This window comes from Ochotona curzoniae, unplaced genomic scaffold (assembly GCF_017591425.1).
Source record: "Ochotona curzoniae isolate NIBS_2020 unplaced genomic scaffold, NIBS_Ocur_1.0 contig_2210, whole genome shotgun sequence".
Lineage (NCBI taxonomy): Eukaryota > Metazoa > Chordata > Mammalia > Lagomorpha > Ochotonidae > Ochotona > Ochotona curzoniae.
The window spans coordinates 52,401,462-52,421,213 of record NW_024465369.1 but is presented as its reverse complement, the minus strand read 5'-3'; the positions used below and the strand labels follow the sequence as shown (position 1 = coordinate 52,421,213).

Genomic DNA, 19,752 nt, shown 5'->3' with positions numbered 1-19,752 from the left:
GGGGACACACCAGAAAGGCAACCCTCTGCAAGCAGACCAAGGGGAGAGCGCTCTGGAGAATTCCAATTTGCCAACATTTGGATTCTGAACTTCCTAGCATCCAGAATATTGAGAAATTTCCATTGAAGCCACTCACTATGTAGGACTTTGTTACAACAGCTCAGCAATTAATATCCTTTTTGCTGCATATTCCCTCAAATGTTCACTTGAAAAATATAGTCTATCTGCAGCACCTTGACAGGCCTCAGTAAAAACCCAAGATATCACGTAAAAAGAATTATGAAAAAAGGGGCCAGCATGGTGGTGCAGTGACCTACACCTACTGTCTGCACCATCAACATCCCATACTGGACTCACTGCTGCAGTCCCTGCTATTCCACTTCCAATCCAGCTTGCTACTAATGAACCTGGGAGAGCAGCACAAACTGTCCCAAGTACTTAGGCTGCAGCTATCCCATCTGGGAGACCCACATGGAGCTCTGAGCTGCCAACATTGACCCAGAGTAGCTCAAACTGTCACAGCCATATGGTTCAGGAACCAGTGGACAGAGTATCTTTCCCCCTCTTCTCTTTTTTGTCCTTTCCAATAAAGAAATATTTAAATAACAAGATTTTCCCCCAAAAAATAATGCTGAATGGTAGTTCAATGACAAAAATAGTGTTTTAAAACAATACTAGAACTAGAAATCAACATGCAAAAAAGTCCCACAAAAATTCCTCACCTTTTATAAAAATTAACTCGAAACATTCAAAGACGTAAGTATAAAATTAACAAAAATTAACAAAAAAAAATAAGGCTACTTGAGTTTGTTGAGTTTTCACCTTTAACATTAATATTATAATTCATGAAAAAAAAGCAGACTTTACTGAAATTCGTGCTAAGCTACCGCTTGTTATGTCTGCAGCCTGTAACCGATTGACAGTTCAAATTCCTTCTAACACATCTAGAAAGACAGTGGATGATGGCCCAAATATTTGCACTCCTACCACCCACACGGCAGACCAGGATGGAGTTCCACGTTCCTAGTTATGGCCTGGCTCAACACCAGCTGCCACAGCCATATGACGAATGAACCAACAGAAAGAACACTGATTTTTCCATCACTTTTTCAAACACATAAATAAAAATTAAAAGCTTCTGATTTTCAAAAGATACTGTTAAGACAATGAAAAGATAAGCCACAGAATGGGAGAAAATATCTGTAATGTGTAGAACACATATTTGATAAAGGACTACTAGAATCAAAATATATTAAGAATACTTAAAACTCAACAGCATGAAACTGAACAACCCAGCTATAAAACAGCGAAAGATCTAAGAGTGCACCACAAGATACACATAGGGTGATAAGCACTTGCAAAGATCCTCAGGGGCCAATAAAATTGTGTATAAGACTAATTCTGCACCTGCAGCACCAGCATATCATATGACATCAGGTTCATGTCCTGGCTGCTCCACTTCCGATTCAGCTCTCTGCTGATGGCCAGGGAAAGCAGTGGAGGATGGCCAAGATCCGTGGGCCCATGCTCCTACTTGGAAAGCCCAGAAATACTCCTGGCTTCCAGTCTTGGACTGGCTCAGCTCTGATCCTTGCAGCCATTTGGGAAGTGAACCAAAGGATGGAAAAGTCTCTCCTTCTCCCTTTCTCTCTTTCAGTAACTTCCTTTTCTCTTTCTTTCAAGTAAAGTAAGTCTTAAAAAGATAATCAATGTCATTCATCATTATTGAACTGCAAACTAAATAACATATCACTACATCGCTGAGGTTATTTTTTAAAGTTCATGGAAAACGCAACTTAAAGCTATTTTTGTGCAAAAAAATCCATAAAAATTTTCCATTTTCTCTGAACATTTTGAAAAATATTCCACCATTTGTTAAAATAACTCAAAGTGGATCAAAGAGCATGAAAAATGCAGAATTTTATAGTTTTTATAAACTTCTGAAAGGCAACTTAGGAGAAAATCTAGATTATGTGGGTTTCTCTCATTAGAACAGCAAAAATTCAAAACACTGAAAACACCACATGTTGGTGAGGATATACAAGAACTCTTACAACTTGTGACGGGAATGCAAAATTGCACAGTCATTTTCTAAAACAGGTTGGCAGTTTCTTGCAAAGCTAAAAATTGGCTTGATGTATGATCCAACAATTGGAATTCTAGTCTTTTTTTCCCTACAATTTGAAAATATATGCCCACACAAAAAACTGCCAGAACATTCTTAACAGCTTTCTTCACAACTGCCAAAAGTCATAATCAAGATGCCCTTCTTAGTGAAGAGACAAACTATTGCATATACCATGCGAATTCATTTAGCAACAAAATACATGGTATCAAGTCATGAAAACACATGAACTTGAAATATATGTGAGGATGCTGGCATTTAGTCTAGTGTTTTAGATGCCCACATCTCTGTTTAAGCACTGGAATCAAACCCAGCCCTACCATCAGACTCCACATTCTTGGTAATGTGGACCCCGGGAGCCAGAGGGCCAGGTAGTTGGATTCTGTTATGTGGGAGACATGGATTGAGTTCCCGCCTTGGGCCCATCTCCAGAAGTGTCAGCTGTTTGGGAAGTGAGCTTGCAGATGAGAGATCTGTCTCTGATTCTCAAATATATAGACAATTGAAAATATACATTCAGTACAAAAAACAAAGACAATGAAAAGATCAGTGGTTGTCAGGGATGAGGGCAAGAGGGAGGGAGGGATAAGAATCAGAGTTCAAGGCACTGTTAAAGCACAGAAGCTATTCCAGTAGATCCTATGCAATGCTGGATATGTGGCATGATGCTTATATAAAAACCCTTAAGATGGCACAGCACAAGAGTAAGTCCTAGTATAACCTGTGGACTTAAATTATGTATCAATATTGGCTCATTAGATGTTAAAAAAGTACATTAATGCAAAATGTTAGTAATAAGAGAAATTATGGGGAGAGTGGAGTGGGTATAAGGTAATTCTGTTTTCTGCAATTTTTCTGTAAAGTAAAACCTGCTCTAAAAATAGTTTTTTTTAAAGCACCATACATTCTTACTATGAACAACCATGATTTTATCAGCAGTTGTTCACAAAAACAGCATTACACATAACAGAATTTTCCAGGTAGCTATGCTTACCAATTTTTAAAAACAGTTGGTGTAATAGTTTTCATTAAAAACATGTTCATTTCTCAATTTTAAATTCAATTTGATCCTTTTGATTTTGCAGTAATGTCTATTACTATGCTGCCAAAGCATATTGAGATTTTTACGTCATGGTAAGCACACACTGAGTAATTCTTTTGATTGGCCCAGTTTCCAGCTGCAAATTTCTAGCCCAATGGCTTTTAGCAAAACTTAGGTGGAAGTGAGGCTTTAAGGTACAATCATATTAGGAGACTTAACCAATCCTTTTTAAAAATTATTTTTCATAGAGGAAGAGATAGCATGTACTACAATCCGCTAATTCAGTCTCCAAATGCCCACACTGGCCTTAGGTTGGGCTAGTGGGTCAAAGCTGGGAGACTGAAACTCAATTTAGGTACCCTTACCGGAGAGGTAGGGGCCCAACCACTTGAACCATCATCACTGCCTCCCAGGGTCCATATTAGCATGAAGCCAGAAACAGGTGCAGAAGCTGCGAACTCAGGCACTCCAATATGGGATATGAGAACCCTAGCCACAGCCTTGATCACTATGCCAGTCCCTTAAAGCACAGCTTCTGATGAAAAGGCCTTTGTGTGAAACTGAAGTACAGGTAAGCACATGAATACAAGCAAGAGCATAGGGTAGTCATTTCCTTCATGATTCAGACAGGATTTTAATTTTTATTTCTATTTTTATAGCAGCATTGAAGCAAAGGGAAGTTTCAGGTAAGTGTCATATAAAGGCAAGCACTATCATTTCAATCATACATGTCACAGTCTCAAGTCTTCCTAGTATAGTCATATTTTATTTTCCCAAAGTTTTTCATTCTCCATTAAAGTTTCTCTCGACAATTTTAATACTTCCTTTATCTCCCAGCACCTTTTGGTCTTACCTCTTGAATTTTAAAGTTCATTTTACGTTTTGTGGTCTTTAGTTCCTCTTCAATAATGGCTGCATTCTTCTAAAAGTAGAAGGAGAAAAGGTTCTAAATAATCTGAAATGACAGGAAAATATTATCTATGGGCATATGAGTTCAGATCTGGGTTTTTTTCCCTGGGAACTTATGCTGTTTTTAATAAGGTTATCCATACAGTGAGTTTGACAGAATTATTGCATTGACTTATTTAAAAGAAAGGTGTTACATTTATTCATGATTTCTATCACTTGTTTTAGATAGTGCAGTAATTAATCACAACCAGCTTCCAAATAAGGCAGTAACTAGAGGACAAGTTGGTAACGGATTAGACATAGTTCCTATACTATTTGTACATTTCTATGTTTCTAAGAACTTTATTTTTTTCTGCTACCTTCATTCATTATTCATGATTGAGGATGAAAAATACATTTTTTATTATTAATGGTATAATTCCAGATGTAAACCTTAGAGCTGTTTTTGTCTTCTTTTCGCTCCAAATATGCCTACTGAAAATATCAAGGTTCAAACCTGGTTATAGAAGAAGACAGGCAAGTGTGACCTAGGAGAAGTACTTTCTCTTTGGCCCCAGTACTTTTATTGTTAAAAATAGGGGCCCAGCACAATGACCTAGTGACAAAATCCTTGCTTTGCATGCACTAGGATCCCACATGGGCATCAGTTCATGTCCTGGCTGCTTCACTTACCATCCAGCCCCCCTGGGAAAGCAGGAGAGTATGGCCCGTCCTGCATCCTATGTGGGAGATCTTAAAGAAGCTCCTGGCTCCTGGATCTGGATTGTCTCAGCTCCTGCTTTTGTGGCCACTTGCGAAGTGAACCAGCAGATAGAAGATCTTTCTGTATCTCCTTTTCTCTGTAAATTTGCCTTTTCAATAAAAATAAATTAAAAAATAGAGGCAATAATATCCTAATAGGTTTTGCAATCATTAAGCAAAGTAGCCCTTTGTGGCTCAGCATTTGGTACAAAGACTAAAAAAATCACTTAGTATGAGCTCTGGATAGTCTGCTGATTCCACCTTTCTGTTAATGCACACCCTGGGAGGCAGCAGGTGATGGTGAAAGCACTTGAGCATCTGCTATCCATGTAGGAGACCCTGAGTTCCAAACTCCTGGCTTTGGCCTTGTCCAACCCTCGTTGGACCTTGGGGAGTGAACCAGAAGATGGAAGATTTTGTCTGTCTGGCTCTTTCTTCAAAACAAATGATATTTTTTGAAACCTACTTTAATCACCTGATACACTGTTTTGCTGACAGAAGGAGAACCACATTGTTAGTTCCTTTTATAGTAGCCCGTATTCTTTCTTTGCCACTTCTGTGGCTCCTCCTTGAAAATTTTTTTAGCCCTCTACTGCACCTTTCAAAGGTCAGTTCATCTGTTTTTACATGTACTGAAGCCTATGAAATCTGTACTGGCTGGCATCCTCACCCTCACAAAATACATCTGAACACAAAGCCCTTACTCTGCAATACTCTCTTATTAGCCTACAACATTTCCTATACTCTTACTTTCCCCCACCCCTCTTTTCTCAAACTACAGCCTGATTTCTCAGCATATCAACTCTTGGAGAGCCCGGGATCTATTTCATATCTCTGCAACCTTATCCTTTATACAGGCCAAGCAATCTTCTAATAGCATCCAGCAGTATAGGTTATTAACACAGATATATATCAAATTCCAAAACTGCTCACATCAACATAACCTCATTTCAAGAGTCAGTTTTTTCCCAATCTGACAACTGCTGAATAATACCTAGCAAGTGGGTTTGTACTTCAGAACTCTAGACTCAAACCTTTGTTTCCGAGGCAATCTCCAGAGTGGCAGTCAACCTCTGTACTTCATCTTGTGCCTTGTCTTCTTCTTCTTTCACACTTCTCAGTTGCTGGCGCAAATTCATCACTTCAAGATGCAACAGCTTCAGGTCTTTGGAATGCTCCTCCTGTATTATATTTAATCGATCCTTCAGAAAAGCTGCCAGACAACACAGTAACGGTGTCAAGTGATGGGGGTGGGGAGGAAGTAGTCAGGAAATAAAAAGAATCATAAGCTCAGGAAGCAGTACCACAGAACCAACTTTATGATGATTCTGTACTCTCTGTACCTGTTTTCTGTGGATTTAAATCCTTTTCAGTTTGTATACGAAAAATGTTCAGCTTCAAGGACTGGATGAGGCTTTCCAGATGACACATTCGATTGACCAGAAACTCACAGTTCTTCCATAAAACATCTGTTTTTCCTGAGTTTACTACTTCGTTCTGGACAGGAGTAATGACTCTCTGGCTGGTCGAGTCTTCTGAACAGCTTGGAGCTTCCATTTGGCCTCTAGACAAAGATTCCAATACAAAAATATTACACAATATGACTTGCATTATGGCAATCTCACCCATTTCACCTTAATAAGAATAATTAGAGGAGTGATATCAGTAAAATCCTCCACTAACAAATGCAAATAACTACCAACACACAAATCAATTCCCCAGGGCAAAGTCAGAAACAAGTCAACATACCATAAAACTGAAACAAAAGCCTACATCAAAATGGCAGGAAAAGCTGAAACATATATGGTATATTCCACACTAAGCACTAAACTCTACAATTGTGGAGGAAACCCAAGACTAGGCATCTGGTTGAGACAATGTTTGGACTGTACAAATAGTATGCCAGCTCTAGCTCTAGGAGTAAAAGGGATTAGGCATATGCATCTCTGTAGACCACAGATCAAAATGGTAGATTTTCCCCTTTCGTTTATTTGAAAAACAAAGACAGAGATCTCCCATTTGTTGGCTTCCTTCCTAAATGCTGACAGCAGCCAGGGATGGACCAGGTTGAAACCAGGAGCCAGAAACTTAACTTGCATCTCCCACATGGGTGGCATGGACTCAACTACTGGAGCCAATACCTGCTACCTCTCAGGGTACACATTAGCAGAAAGCTAAAATTAGTAGCGGAGCCACAACTCAAACCCCATCACAAGCAGGGGCTTAACCCCTTGAGCCAAAGGTGTAAGCATTTCCAGTGACTCCACTCATGGGGGGCAGTACAGAGAAACAGCTAAAACTGCACACAACCCAGATTCTCTCTTGAAGGGATTTTTCTACACATTCTTGAGTGGTTCTTTAACATGCTGGCTTCGAACTCTCTTGCACAACAGTTACTGGGTGCAACAACAGACCTTCAGCAGCCTGGTGAGAGGTAGGCACTCCTCAGGCCTTCTGTAGCTGACTGCAGTGATAGCTCCAGTCCCAAAAAACTTCCCTGAAAAGTCTGTCCACACACGGAATGACACAACTTTTGTAGTTCTAAGCAAAGGGATATTTACTTAATCACTTCTAATGTTGATGGAGCTTTGCATTCTTTGCTCTCCCTGAACCACAGAAAACAAAGTCAAGCAGTCCCTCCACCTGGCCCCCTTCACCAGGAAGGTATAGTCTGAATGAATCAAAGTACAGGCTTAGTGCTAAGACAGCAGGAAATAAATGCCTGCTCTTAGATTAATCCTGAGGATAGAAGGAACCAAAACACACATCTAAAAACCCAACCTCTCCACACCACAATTTAAAAGTCTGCTGTCTATCTTATCTGCTTCAGAACATTGACAAGTAAAACACATACAATTGTTTCAACAAAAGCAGAAAATGAATTTGAAAAAATTCAACAATTTTCATGACAATAATTTTAAAATTAGATATAGAAGGAATGTCCCTCAAAACTATCAAGGTCATAGGTGACAAGCCCACAACTACTATCATATTCCACGGTAAAGTATCAAAGCTTTTCCAGCAAGATTAGGAACAAGGCAAAGATAACTACTCTCATTACTTCCACTCATCATTCAGTTAAGCAATTATATAAGAAATAAGAATGTATTTAAATAAATGCAACTGTCTCACTTGTCTAGATAAATTTACAGAAAACCTGAGGACTCCACTAAAAGCTACTAGCACAAATTTAGTAAAGCCACAGGATAAAAAGCCAATACTCATCACATCACTCAGCTGTGCTTGTTAAGCAGCAAAAAAGAAAGAAATGAAGAAAAAAAGAACAAATTAACTTTTATCAACTGTAGGCTATATGTATAGGACAAGTACTACAGCACAGCAAATAAGAAAGCCACCACCTATGATGCGACAATCCCATATGAGCACAGATTCAGATTCTGGCTATTCCATTTCCAATACAGTCCCTTGCTAGTGGCCTAGGAAAACAATGGAGGATAGCCCAAGTTCTTGGGACTCTGAATTGATGTGGTAGATCCAGATGAGACTCTTGATTCTTTGCTTTTTCACTCAACCTGGCCTGGGTCTGGCCAATGCACCTATCTGGAGAGTGAACAAGTATTTGGAAAATCTCTCTTTGTGGGTTTTTTCGCCCTCTCTGTAATTTTTTTTTAAGATTTATTTATTTTTATTACAAAGGCAGATATATAGAAAGGAGGAAAGAGAGGAAGATTTTCCATTTGATGATTCACTCCACAAGTGAGTGTGACAGTTGGTGCTGCGCCGATCCAAAGCCAGGAGCCAGGAACCTCCTCCAGGTCTCCCACACAGGTGCAGGATCCCAAAGCATTGGGCCATCCTTGAATGCTTTTCCAGGCCACAGTGGGGAGCTGGATGGGAAGCGAAAGTGCCGGGATTAGAACTGGCGCCCATATGGGATCCCGGCATGTTTAAGGTGAGGACTTTAGCTGCTTGGCCACGCTGCTGGGCCCAACTCTGGCTTTCAAATTAGTAGTTTTTCAAAAAATGAAAAACAAGGGAAATTAATTATCTCATACATTCACATAAAATATATTAGAAACTAATTAATGATGAGGAAGATCTGTACAATGAAAATTCTTTAAGATTTTTTTTTATTTGAAAGGCAAAGTTACAAAGAGAGGACAAACAGACATCATGCAGCCACTGGTTCACTGCCAAGTGGCTGCAGAAGTTGGAGCAGGGCCAAACCAAAACTAGGAGCCAGCTTAAAATTTTTTCCCAAATTTGCAGGAAATAATGGACATCCCAGGAGATCCACATGACCTCATGCAGACATAACCAGAGAAGATCTTCACCAAAACACATTACACCCACTCAAAAATACAATATAAAGAATTATGAAATTTTCAAGAGGAAGAGGTTACAAGGCACTTTTAGGGAATTCCTTTTATATTTACAGATTCTTTAAAAAGGTAGTTACAGAGAGACTGAAGAAGACACACAGATCTTTTATTCACTGGCTCATTCCTCAGATAACTGCAATGGCTCGGACTGGGTTAGATTGAAGTCAGAGTCAGGAACTGCATCTGAGTCTCCAACACGGACATAGGCGCCCATGCACTTGAACCATTCAGAGAACCAACCCGACTGCAAGGTTCCCGCTAAGCACCCACCACCATATCCCTTCTAAAGGATGAGTTACTCTTAGAATCACAGCAACGTAGCTCAAAAATAAAATGAACCTAAGAATACCCACTAACCTGTATTGTGATGTCCAAGGTAAAAGAAGATACACAAACAGTAGGGAAAAGAAAGTAAACATAACATCCCCAAAGTAGCAAAAACTTATTTCACTCATGAAATAGGAAGATAAAGATATTGAGAAAATGCCAGAAAAGTAATTTTAAAAACTATAAACCTTTTCAAAAACAATGAGAAACAGATGCAGGAATTAAGAAAATCCATAAGAAGTGAATGCTCTCTCACACAAAAATAAGAAAACCAAAATAAACACAAACTAAATTAGAAATGAAGAATTCAATTTCAATATCAAAAATAAGAAATATAATGAAAGCCTTAACAGAATAAGTGAGGCAGAAGAATCTCTTATCTAGAAGGCAATTCTTGAAAAAAAAAAAAGCTTAGATAAAAAAAACTAATGAATTAAGTAAAACTAAAACAAAAATACTTCACAAATTAAAAGATCCCATCAAATGACTAAATATACATGTCCTAGGAGTTCCTGGAGATGTGGAAAGAGACTGGATTTGGAGGTGTATTCAATGAAATGATAATATGGAGAAAGGGGTATCCAAACACAGGAAGTGCAGAGAATCACAAACAGACATAGCCAGAAATGATCCTCTCAACTTGATGTAAAAAATATCAAGTTTTCTACAGTGAAATACTTAAATGTGCATTAGAAACAACAACTCAGAGAGGATCTCCAATCTGACTCCCAGCTGGTCTTTCAACAGAAATCCAACAGGCCAGAGAAAATGGAGGGATAGAATCCAGGTCTCAAAACAAAGAAATCGCAAACCCAAGAAAGCTTTCATTCTTATAAGAAAGAAATAAAGGCCTTCCAAAACAGATATTGAAAGAATAGGCCTTTAACCAACCAGCCATATAAATAAATGATGCTTTAAGCTGTGCTACATATAGAAAATGACAATGACATCCACCTTAACTAAGGAAGACAAGTAGAGAGCATCTCAGTAAAACTGCAAAAGAATTGTAAAACAATGCAAAAATCTATGTTAAAATGATAGGACTAATGGCTAACTTCTAATACTAACCCTGAAGGCAAGTGGTCAAAACTCTCCAAGCAAAGGATAGACTAGTGAACTGGGTCAAAAAACAAGATCAATCTATCTGCTGCCTACAAGAAATATATCTCTCACTGACAAAGATACACATAGACTGAAAGTGAAAGGATGGAAAAGAATATCCCAGGCCACTGAAAGGAAAAAATGAGCAGCTGTAGCACTCTAATAATGGATAATTTAGACTTTAACACAAAAAGCATTAAAAGAAATTAGTAAGGACACAACAATGATCAAGGGACACATTAAACAAGAAGAAATGCCTATTGTAAATGTATATGCACCCAATGCCAGGACACTTGGCACTTGTAAAACAATTATTAATGAATTTAAAAGGAGACAACTGTTCAAATACACTAATGATGGGGGTTCTCAACACTACTATCGTTAACGGATAGACTGACCAGACAGAAACTCAAACAATAGAGATAACTTACACCATAGATCCAATTAATTCAATCAATATCTACAGAACAGTTTATCTTACAAACACAGAAAATACTCTTTTCATCAGTGCATGGAAGTTTTTCCAGCATAGTCCACATAAAAGGCTATAAAATAACCCTCAGCACTTCAAAAAGAGGGTTTTTTTTGTTGTTTTTTTTGTTTTTGTTTTTGTTTTTTTGGTGCCTTTTCAGATCACCCAGGAATGAAGCTGGAAACCAGCAAGTCAAGAAACACCAGAAAACACACAATCATTTGGTCGACTAAAGAGCATGCTTCAGAATGAACAAAATACTAGTCAACTGAATTTTACATACTAGAAAGATCATTCATGTAGCCCAAGCATGCAGGGATGGTCCAACACATGCAAATCAATAAATGTGAAACACCACATCAACAAAATAAATAAAAACCATGATTATCTCAGTAGATGCAGAGAAAACATTCCATAAAAATTCAACATCCTAACATGCTAAAACCCCTAAGGAAATTATGCATAGAAGGATCACTCCTCAACACAATCCAGGCAATAATAGGGAAAAGCCAATGTCAGCATCATGTTGAATGAGGGAAAGCTGGAGGCATTTCCACTAGGTTTGGAATCAAAGACGGTCACTCTAACCACTGCTATTCAATACAGTACCTGAAGTCCTAGACAGAGCTATCAGAACAAAAACCAGAAGAATACAAATGGGAAAGGAAGAAGTCAAAATATCCCTGCTTGCACATGGCATGGTTTTCTACATAGGGGAATCGAAAAATTACTAAGCGGTTACTTGAACTCCTAAAAGAACATGGCAAGTTCAAAACGAGGATACAAAATTCAAGGCACATAAATCAATGGCCTTAGTATCACCAATAATTCTATGGCTGAGAAAGATATCTTAAGATCAGGCCTAATCACAATAGCAGGAAAAAATAACCTTAAATACCTTGGCATAAGCATAACCAAGAAGGTGCAGGATCTATACAGTAAAAACTACAAAAGATTTGAGAAATAAATAGAAGACTTCTCAACACCAAAAGAAATCTGCCAAGTTTGTAGACCGGTACAAACATCATTAAAATATCCATATCATAGAAAGTAATCTGCAAATTCAACAGGATTCCAATCAAAATTTAAACAACAATCTTCTCAGAGCTAAGAAAAGTAATGCTAAAATTCATATTGAAACACAAAACACCCTGAATAGCTAAACCAGTTTTTAATTCTCTCTACACAGAGAGGAAAGACAGAAAGATCTTCCACCTACTGGTTCATTCATTCCCCAAGTGGCCACAACAGCTGGAGCTGAGCTGATCCAAAGCCAAGAGCCAGGAGCTTCCTCTGGGTGTCCCAAGTGGGTGCAAGGTCCCAAGGCTTTGGGCTATTGTCTATTGCTTTCCAGGCCACAAGCACAGAGCTGGATGAGAAGTGGTACAGCACCCACATACAGATATCAGCACATGCAAGCAAGGATTTAGCCACTAGGCTATTGCGCTGGGAACTAAAGCAGTTTTAAATAATGAAAACAACATCTGAGATATCACTACACCAGATTTCAAGATATACTAAATGGCAGAAGTAACCAGAACAGCCTGATATTGGCACAAAAATACAAAGATCAACAGAACAGAAAAGAAAACCCAGAAATGAACCCAAAAATCCACAGCCAGCTAATTTTTCACAAGCAAACTGAAATCAACCCACAGAGAAAGAATAGTGCATTTTACAAATGATGCCAGGAAGATTTGCTATATACTTGCAGAAGTAACACAAAACCTTTTACCTTATAGAAAATCATCTCTAAATGGAGCAAAGATCTAAACCTGCTATCCAACACCATCAGATTACTAGAGGAAAACACTGGGAACACTCTGCAAGACATTGGTGTAGGCAGACTTCTTACAAAGGCACCAAAAGCACAAACAATTAAAGCAAAAACAAATGGGATAATCCCAAGCTAAGACGCTTCTCTACTGTAAGAAAAATGGTCACTAAAAAGACAACCAACAGAATGGTAGAAAATATTTATAAACTATACAGCAGATAGGGGAGTAATATCTAGATGTATAAAGAACTCCAGAAACCAGTAACAGCAGAAGAAATCAGTTAAGAAATTGGAAAATGACATGAAATATTTTTCAAAATAAGAAATCCAAATGGCTAACCGACATCAAAAAATGCTCACGTTCCCTAGCTATCAGGGAAACATGAACAAAAACACAATGAGGTTCCATTTAATTCCAGTGAGAACAGCCTACATGCAGAAATTGATAAACAATAATTAATGGCAAGTATGGTAAGGAGAAAAGGTATCCTAATTCATTGTTGCTGAGAATGTAAACTTATGGAAGTGAATAAGATTCCTCAGACAACTGAAACCATATCCACCATGTGTCCCAGCCATCCCACTCCTGGAAATATATCCAAAACAAATGATTTCTGCATATGAAACAGTTATGTGCTATATACTCGACAGTTATAGCAGCACAATTTATAATATGTAAGACATGAAACCAACCCAGATGCCATCAACAGATGAATGGATAAAGAAATTGCAGGACATTTACTCTGTGGAATATTACTCAGCCATGTGAAAGAATGAAATCTTAAGGTTTTTAACAAAATGGACAAAGCTGCAAATAATGCTTAGTGAAATAAGTCAGTCCCAGAAAGACAATATCATATGTTCTGATATGTGATAACCAGCACACAGCACAAGAAAAGAAAAACACTCTAAAAGGGTGATCAACATACTGGGAAATAATAGATATATACAGCGTATATCTTTACTCCTGAATAATGGTAGGATTCCATTATTTATAGTTATACTTTTATATCATGCTATTTTATTTTCTTCCTTTTCTTATACTTGCCATATCATGATACACTTATATATCAGAGTTAATCTTATAATGGTGAAATGGATGACTATACCATTGTAATAACTTAGGAACAAATAGTAGGAGACAGATATAGCAAAGCAGGAATGGGAGGGATGGTTCTCTATGCTTATAAATCTGTATTGAGGAAAAAATCATGGGATAATATCTCAACAGACATTTCTCAAGTAGAAGTACAAACAGGAAATACATGAAAAGTGGCCAATATCACTACCAAGACAATGGAATTCCAAACCACAGTTAGAATGGCTATAACCAAAAACACAAAAATAACAGATGCTGGTGAGCATGTGGAGAAATGAAATGCTTATGCACACACTGTTGCTGGGAATACAAATTAGTACAGCCTGTAGTAAAACAGATTTCTCAAAATATCGAAAACTACCATACTGAACCTACCATACAAACCAGCTATCCCACTGGGCATACCAAATGTATAAATGTATATGTATGTACATATACATACATATATATTAGATTCTTAATACCCCTATATTTACAAGTCACAGCCTGTTAAGATATGGAAAAACCTAGATGTTCATTTATGAACAAATGAATAAAGAAAATACGCGGTTGTATACATTTATGTATGTATGGGGTATGCACATACACACATTCACACATTCACACAATGGATTAATTTTCAAAATGACATCTAATCTTGACATTTGCAACAAAATTAGTGGAGTAGAGACCTTTATGCTAAATGAAATAAACCAGGGACAGAAACAAATACTGCATTTCTCTCTCATATATGCAAGTCAGTGTTACTCTGAATAGATTACCACTAGTGTTTGAGAAGCGTGAAGGATGGGGGAGCAGAGCAACTGGTTAAAGGGTACCAAACAAATTTAGGTAGAATTAACAGGGTCATGTGTGAGGAATTTCAAAAGGACTGATCAGGGAGCAAACAGGCAGAAATTGACTAGGGAAAACAGGTGATAGAATGGCTGAGGAGGTGCATTCCAAGGGAAAGATTCAGGAGAATCCAGCAGCGGAAACATTTTCAACAGCAGAGTCACACCATGGAGACATATGGACAGAGCAGTCATGCAGCAGACAGCACAAACTCCTGGGGGGCTGCCCGCTGCAAAGCTGGGGGAGGCTGCAGCTTGCTGAGCCAGGTGGGAACAGGTTGTTTCGGCCAGATGTTTTCTGGCATAGAATCTAGCAAACAGCACTAACTTCTGGCTTGATTACTGCCATGGCAGCAGGTGGCAGAACAACCCAGAACTTTGGGAGGCAAGGGAATAGCATCTCTTTCTGCAAGCCTAACCTCAGCACTTGGGCCAAGGAGGAAATCAGTGCCATTTTCAAGTCAAGTGACAGAATGGCAGATTTTCACATGCCGACCACAATCTTCAGTGCTGAAGGCAATAATGCCCATCACAGAATTCAAGGTCCCATGACTGGCAGCTAGATGGAGGTGAGGGGCTCCTAAATCACCATGGGGGGCTGAGAACCCCTTTTGTCTTCCCCTCCAACCTCATGGACCAACAGAGCTTTAAAGTCACCTAAAGATGAGTGAAGGTCAGTGGTGGCTGTTGTGCTCACCAATATATGTGTATATAAGTGACTATGGAATTCTCTCATAGACAAAAAGGCACTCCCTGAGAACTTAGACTCTGTGCTGGCAGACTGGCTGAGGGTTATACATCCATGAGATGCAGGTATACACACCCCTTCACACTGCTATAGGCTTAGGGTTGAAATTTCCCAAGGCACAGCACTCATAGAAGCTGGTGCCAGAAACATTGCTCTGCTCTCTGAGCATCAAAATAAACATTGCCATCTCTTCTCCATGCGACTCCAGGAGACTGGAGCACAAAGTCTGCAGAAATTCCAGCATGACCTGGGTCTCTGGACACCCAATGTGCCTGAGACCCAGGGTGTTGATCACCAGGACCGAGAGGAGGTGAGGCTACCTTCACAGTCATGATCACTCCCTCCAGATGTCACCCTGGGCTCTCATCCCACACTTGAGCACTGGCACGAATACCCTAGCCTCAACCTGGATTCTCTGGATTTTCACCGAAAAAGTGGTCACTCCACCACAGAACTATAACTTAATGATAAAACCATCAGAGAAGAAAACCAACAAGTATTTTCAGAGATACCAAAAAATAAACATAGAAACAAGACATTATGATTCCCCCAAAATGAGCATAAAAATCCCTCAATATTAAAGCCAATATGAAGAGACTGACGAAATTCCTGAAAATGAGTTTTAAAATGATAGACTACTCAAAACCAAGAGAAGCAGACGCAGGAATTAAGAAAACCTATACACAACATGAATAAAATGTTCTAGTATGAGATTGAAATTCTGAAGAAAAAGCAAGCTGAAATATTTTTTTTAAAAGGCAGTATTCCAAATAAAAATACAGCGAAAAGCCTTAATGATTGAGTTGAAGCAGAAAAAATCTTTGAGCTAGAAGATAATTCTGGGGAAAATCTCAGACAAAAAGAATAATTGAGTAAAACAAAACAAAGTTCAAGAATTACGTGATACCATCCAACAACCAAGCCTATACATCTTAGGTGTCCCTGAAGAAAATATTCAACATGCTTCTGAATAAACAATGGATCACAGAAGAAATCAGAAGGGAAATAGAAAAATTCCTAGAAACAAATCAAGATGACAAAACAACATCTCAAAACTTATGGGACACAGCAGTAGTAGTCCTAAGAGGGAGGTTCAGAGCAATTCGTGCTATATAAAGAAACTGAAAAGACATCAAATAAACAACCTATCATCATATCTCAAGGAAATAGAAATACAACAGCAAAACAATCCCAAAATTATAAGAAATAGAGAACAAAATTGAAACCAAAAAAAGATACATAAGATCAATGAATCAATGAGCTGAATTTTTGAAAAGATTAGTAAAATTGATACATCTTTGGCCCAACAAAAATACAAACATCAATAAAATCCAAGAGGAAAAGGGAACTATAACTAATAGCACATATATACAAAGAATTGTCAGAAATTACTGCAAACACCAGTAAGGTAGAAAATCCAAAACAAATGGATTTATGGATACACACAATCTACTAAAACTGAGACAAAAGAATACTGAGAACCTAAATAAACAATTAGCTAGGAAAGAGACTGAATCAACATTAAAGATTTTTTTCTAACTAAGAAAATTCCAGGACCAGATGGCTTCACCACTAAATTCTACCAAACCTTTCAAGGAGAACTAATCCAAATCCTTCACAATCTATTCAAAATAGAAAGGGAGGCAATCACCTTAATTTCAAGTCAGAAAGATACAAAAAAAGAGGATTACTGGTCACTATTCCTGATGAACAAGCATGCAAAAATGCTCAACAAAGTATTAGCTAATTAAATCCAACGCATTAGAAAGATCATTAACCCAGATCAGGTGAGATTAATCCCTGGTAAACATGGTCAACATATGTAAATGAACAAAAATAATAATCCACATTAGCAAAATGAGGAATACAAAACATTATCTCATAGATGCAGAGAAAACATTTGATAAAACACAACATGCTTTCATGCTAAAAATTTTAAAGCAAATTGGGAATGGAAGGATTGTTCCTCAACACAAAGAAAAACCCAATGCTAGCATCTCACTGAATGGGAAAAAGGTGGCCCAGTCTCACCACTGATATTTAATACATTCCTGGAATTTTTAACCAGAGATTAGACAAGAAATCAAAGGGACACAAATTGGAAAGGAGGAAGTCAAGTTATCCCTATTCACAGATGACATAATACTTCATATAGGGGAACCAAAAGATTCTACCAAGAGACTATTGGAACTGATGGTAGAGTTTGGCAAGGTTGCAGGACTTAATATCAACACATAAAAATCAACAGCTTTTGTATACACAACTCCATGGCCAAGAAAGAACTTGTCAGATCAGTCCCACTCACAGCTGTGGCAAAAACTTCAAAATCTTAGAAGAAACATAACCAGGGACGTGAGGGATCTCTAATATGAAAACTACAAAACACTAAAAAACAGACTTCAAAGCATGGAAAAGCCTGACATGTTTCTGGATTAGCATAATCAGTACCATCAAAATGTTCATACTATGCACAATAATCACAATTAAGTGAGATTCCAAAACACTTATGATGTTCTATACCAAAATTTATATGCAAACAGAAGAGACACAAAGAGTAACTAAAGCAATGTTTAATAACAAAAACAAAGGTCAAGGCATCACAACACCAGACTTTGTACTAGAGGACAAGCAAAACAGCCTGATACTGGCATAAAAAAAAATGATGATCAACAGAACAGAACAGAACAGAAACCCCAGAAGTGAACCCCTACATCTACAACCAATTTCTCTTTGAAAATAAATCAGAATCAATCCAGGGAGAAAGGACAATCACCTCAGCCAACGGTGCTGGAAAAAATGAATCTACATGTGCAGAAGACACATGTAGACATCCCCACCTTTCACCTTGCACAAAAATCAACTCTAAATGGATCAAGTATCTAACTATGACTTAATACCATCAAATTATTAGAGGAAAAGATCAACAACACTGCACGACACAGACCCAGGCAGACTTCATGGAAAGACTCCAAAACCTGAGGCAATTAAAACAAAAGTAAGCAAATGAGATTACATCAAGATAGACAGCTTCTGCATTGCAAAGGAAATTGTCAATGAAGTGAAGCAGCAGCCAACAGAATGGGAGAAAATGCTAGTGAACTACACAACAGACAGAAGACTCACATTTAGGATCTAAAGAAAACTCCAGAAACTCAAACACAGTAGAATAACCAACCAGTTAAACAGGAAAACAACATCGACAGGGACTTTTCAAAATGTGAAATCTGAATAGCTGACATGAAAAAATGTTCAAGTTCTCTAGCTATTTGGGAAAGGTAAATAAAACCACAATAGGGTTCCATCATTCTGTATGAGAATGGCCATCATGCAGAATTCAAAAGACAATACATATTGGCAAGGATGTGGGGGAAGACTGCAAATGCCAAATCAATGATAAAGGAACAGTTTCTTTTCATCTTAACTAATTTTACAAGAACTCCAGTACTTTCAGTTACTACATGCTTGTAAAAACACTGGTAAATACCACATATGACAACTGTAACTTGTAAATATTTTCTAACTAATCAACATTCAAATAGAAACTGCTTAATTCTTTCATAAATACCTGTATCATCAGCTAAACTACTGTTGACTCCTTATATTAAGCAGTAAAGAATAAATGTTCAAACTATAGTTTTGTTACCTTTTGTCATCATAGTCCAACATGATTAGATCATTCCTCAAAGAGCTGGTCTGTTCCTCCACTATTCTCATCCTTTGCTGAAGTACCGTGAATGCTTCAGAAGCTGTAGCATTGATGTGAGTGGGAGAAAGGATTGGTCTGCACACTGCAGTTTCCATAAGCACCTAAGATCAATCAACAAAATGAACGTCCTAGGTTGTTCAAAATTATTCCTTGTCCCTTCTAATGTGAGGACTATGTATCACAGCCCTGTAGAACTCAGGCATGGTCATGTGTCCTGCTTTGGTCAATTAAATAATGGTGGAAGATTTAAGTGCCAACCTGTTCATCATTTGTTTCCCTTCTCCATGAGATCCACTACAACTCAGGTACAGTTTGCTCCATATGCCAGGGTCCCACATGAAGATGACATGTAATAGAGCCATGACTCATCTGTGACATATGAATAGGATAAGTGAGTAATGAACATAGTTTGCAAGTCAGTGATATTGTTGAGTAGTTTTTTATTGCATCATAATGTAGACTACCCTACTTGCTACCATTTGCTACATACTAAGCCCTACAATTTGTATGAGGATGTTACTACTTCTTT

At 38.0% G+C, this 19,752-nt stretch overlaps 1 protein-coding gene across 1 annotated transcript in view; it reads right to left on the bottom strand.

The window, feature by feature from the left end:
- Nucleotides 1–19,318, bottom strand: part of CCDC150 (coiled-coil domain containing 150) — a 74,969-nt gene extending 55,651 nt beyond the window's left edge. Inside the window, exons 1-4 of the mRNA XM_040971909.1 lie at nucleotides 19,161–19,318; nucleotides 6,161–6,381; nucleotides 5,852–6,030; nucleotides 4,021–4,089 (exon numbers count right to left, since the gene is read on the bottom strand). Coding sequence (XP_040827843.1) covers nucleotides 4,021–4,089; nucleotides 5,852–6,030; nucleotides 6,161–6,381; nucleotides 19,161–19,318 — 627 coding nt within the window. The remainder of the gene's footprint in view (nucleotides 1–4,020; nucleotides 4,090–5,851; nucleotides 6,031–6,160; nucleotides 6,382–19,160) is intronic.
- Nucleotides 19,319–19,752: the final 434 nt, after the last annotated feature.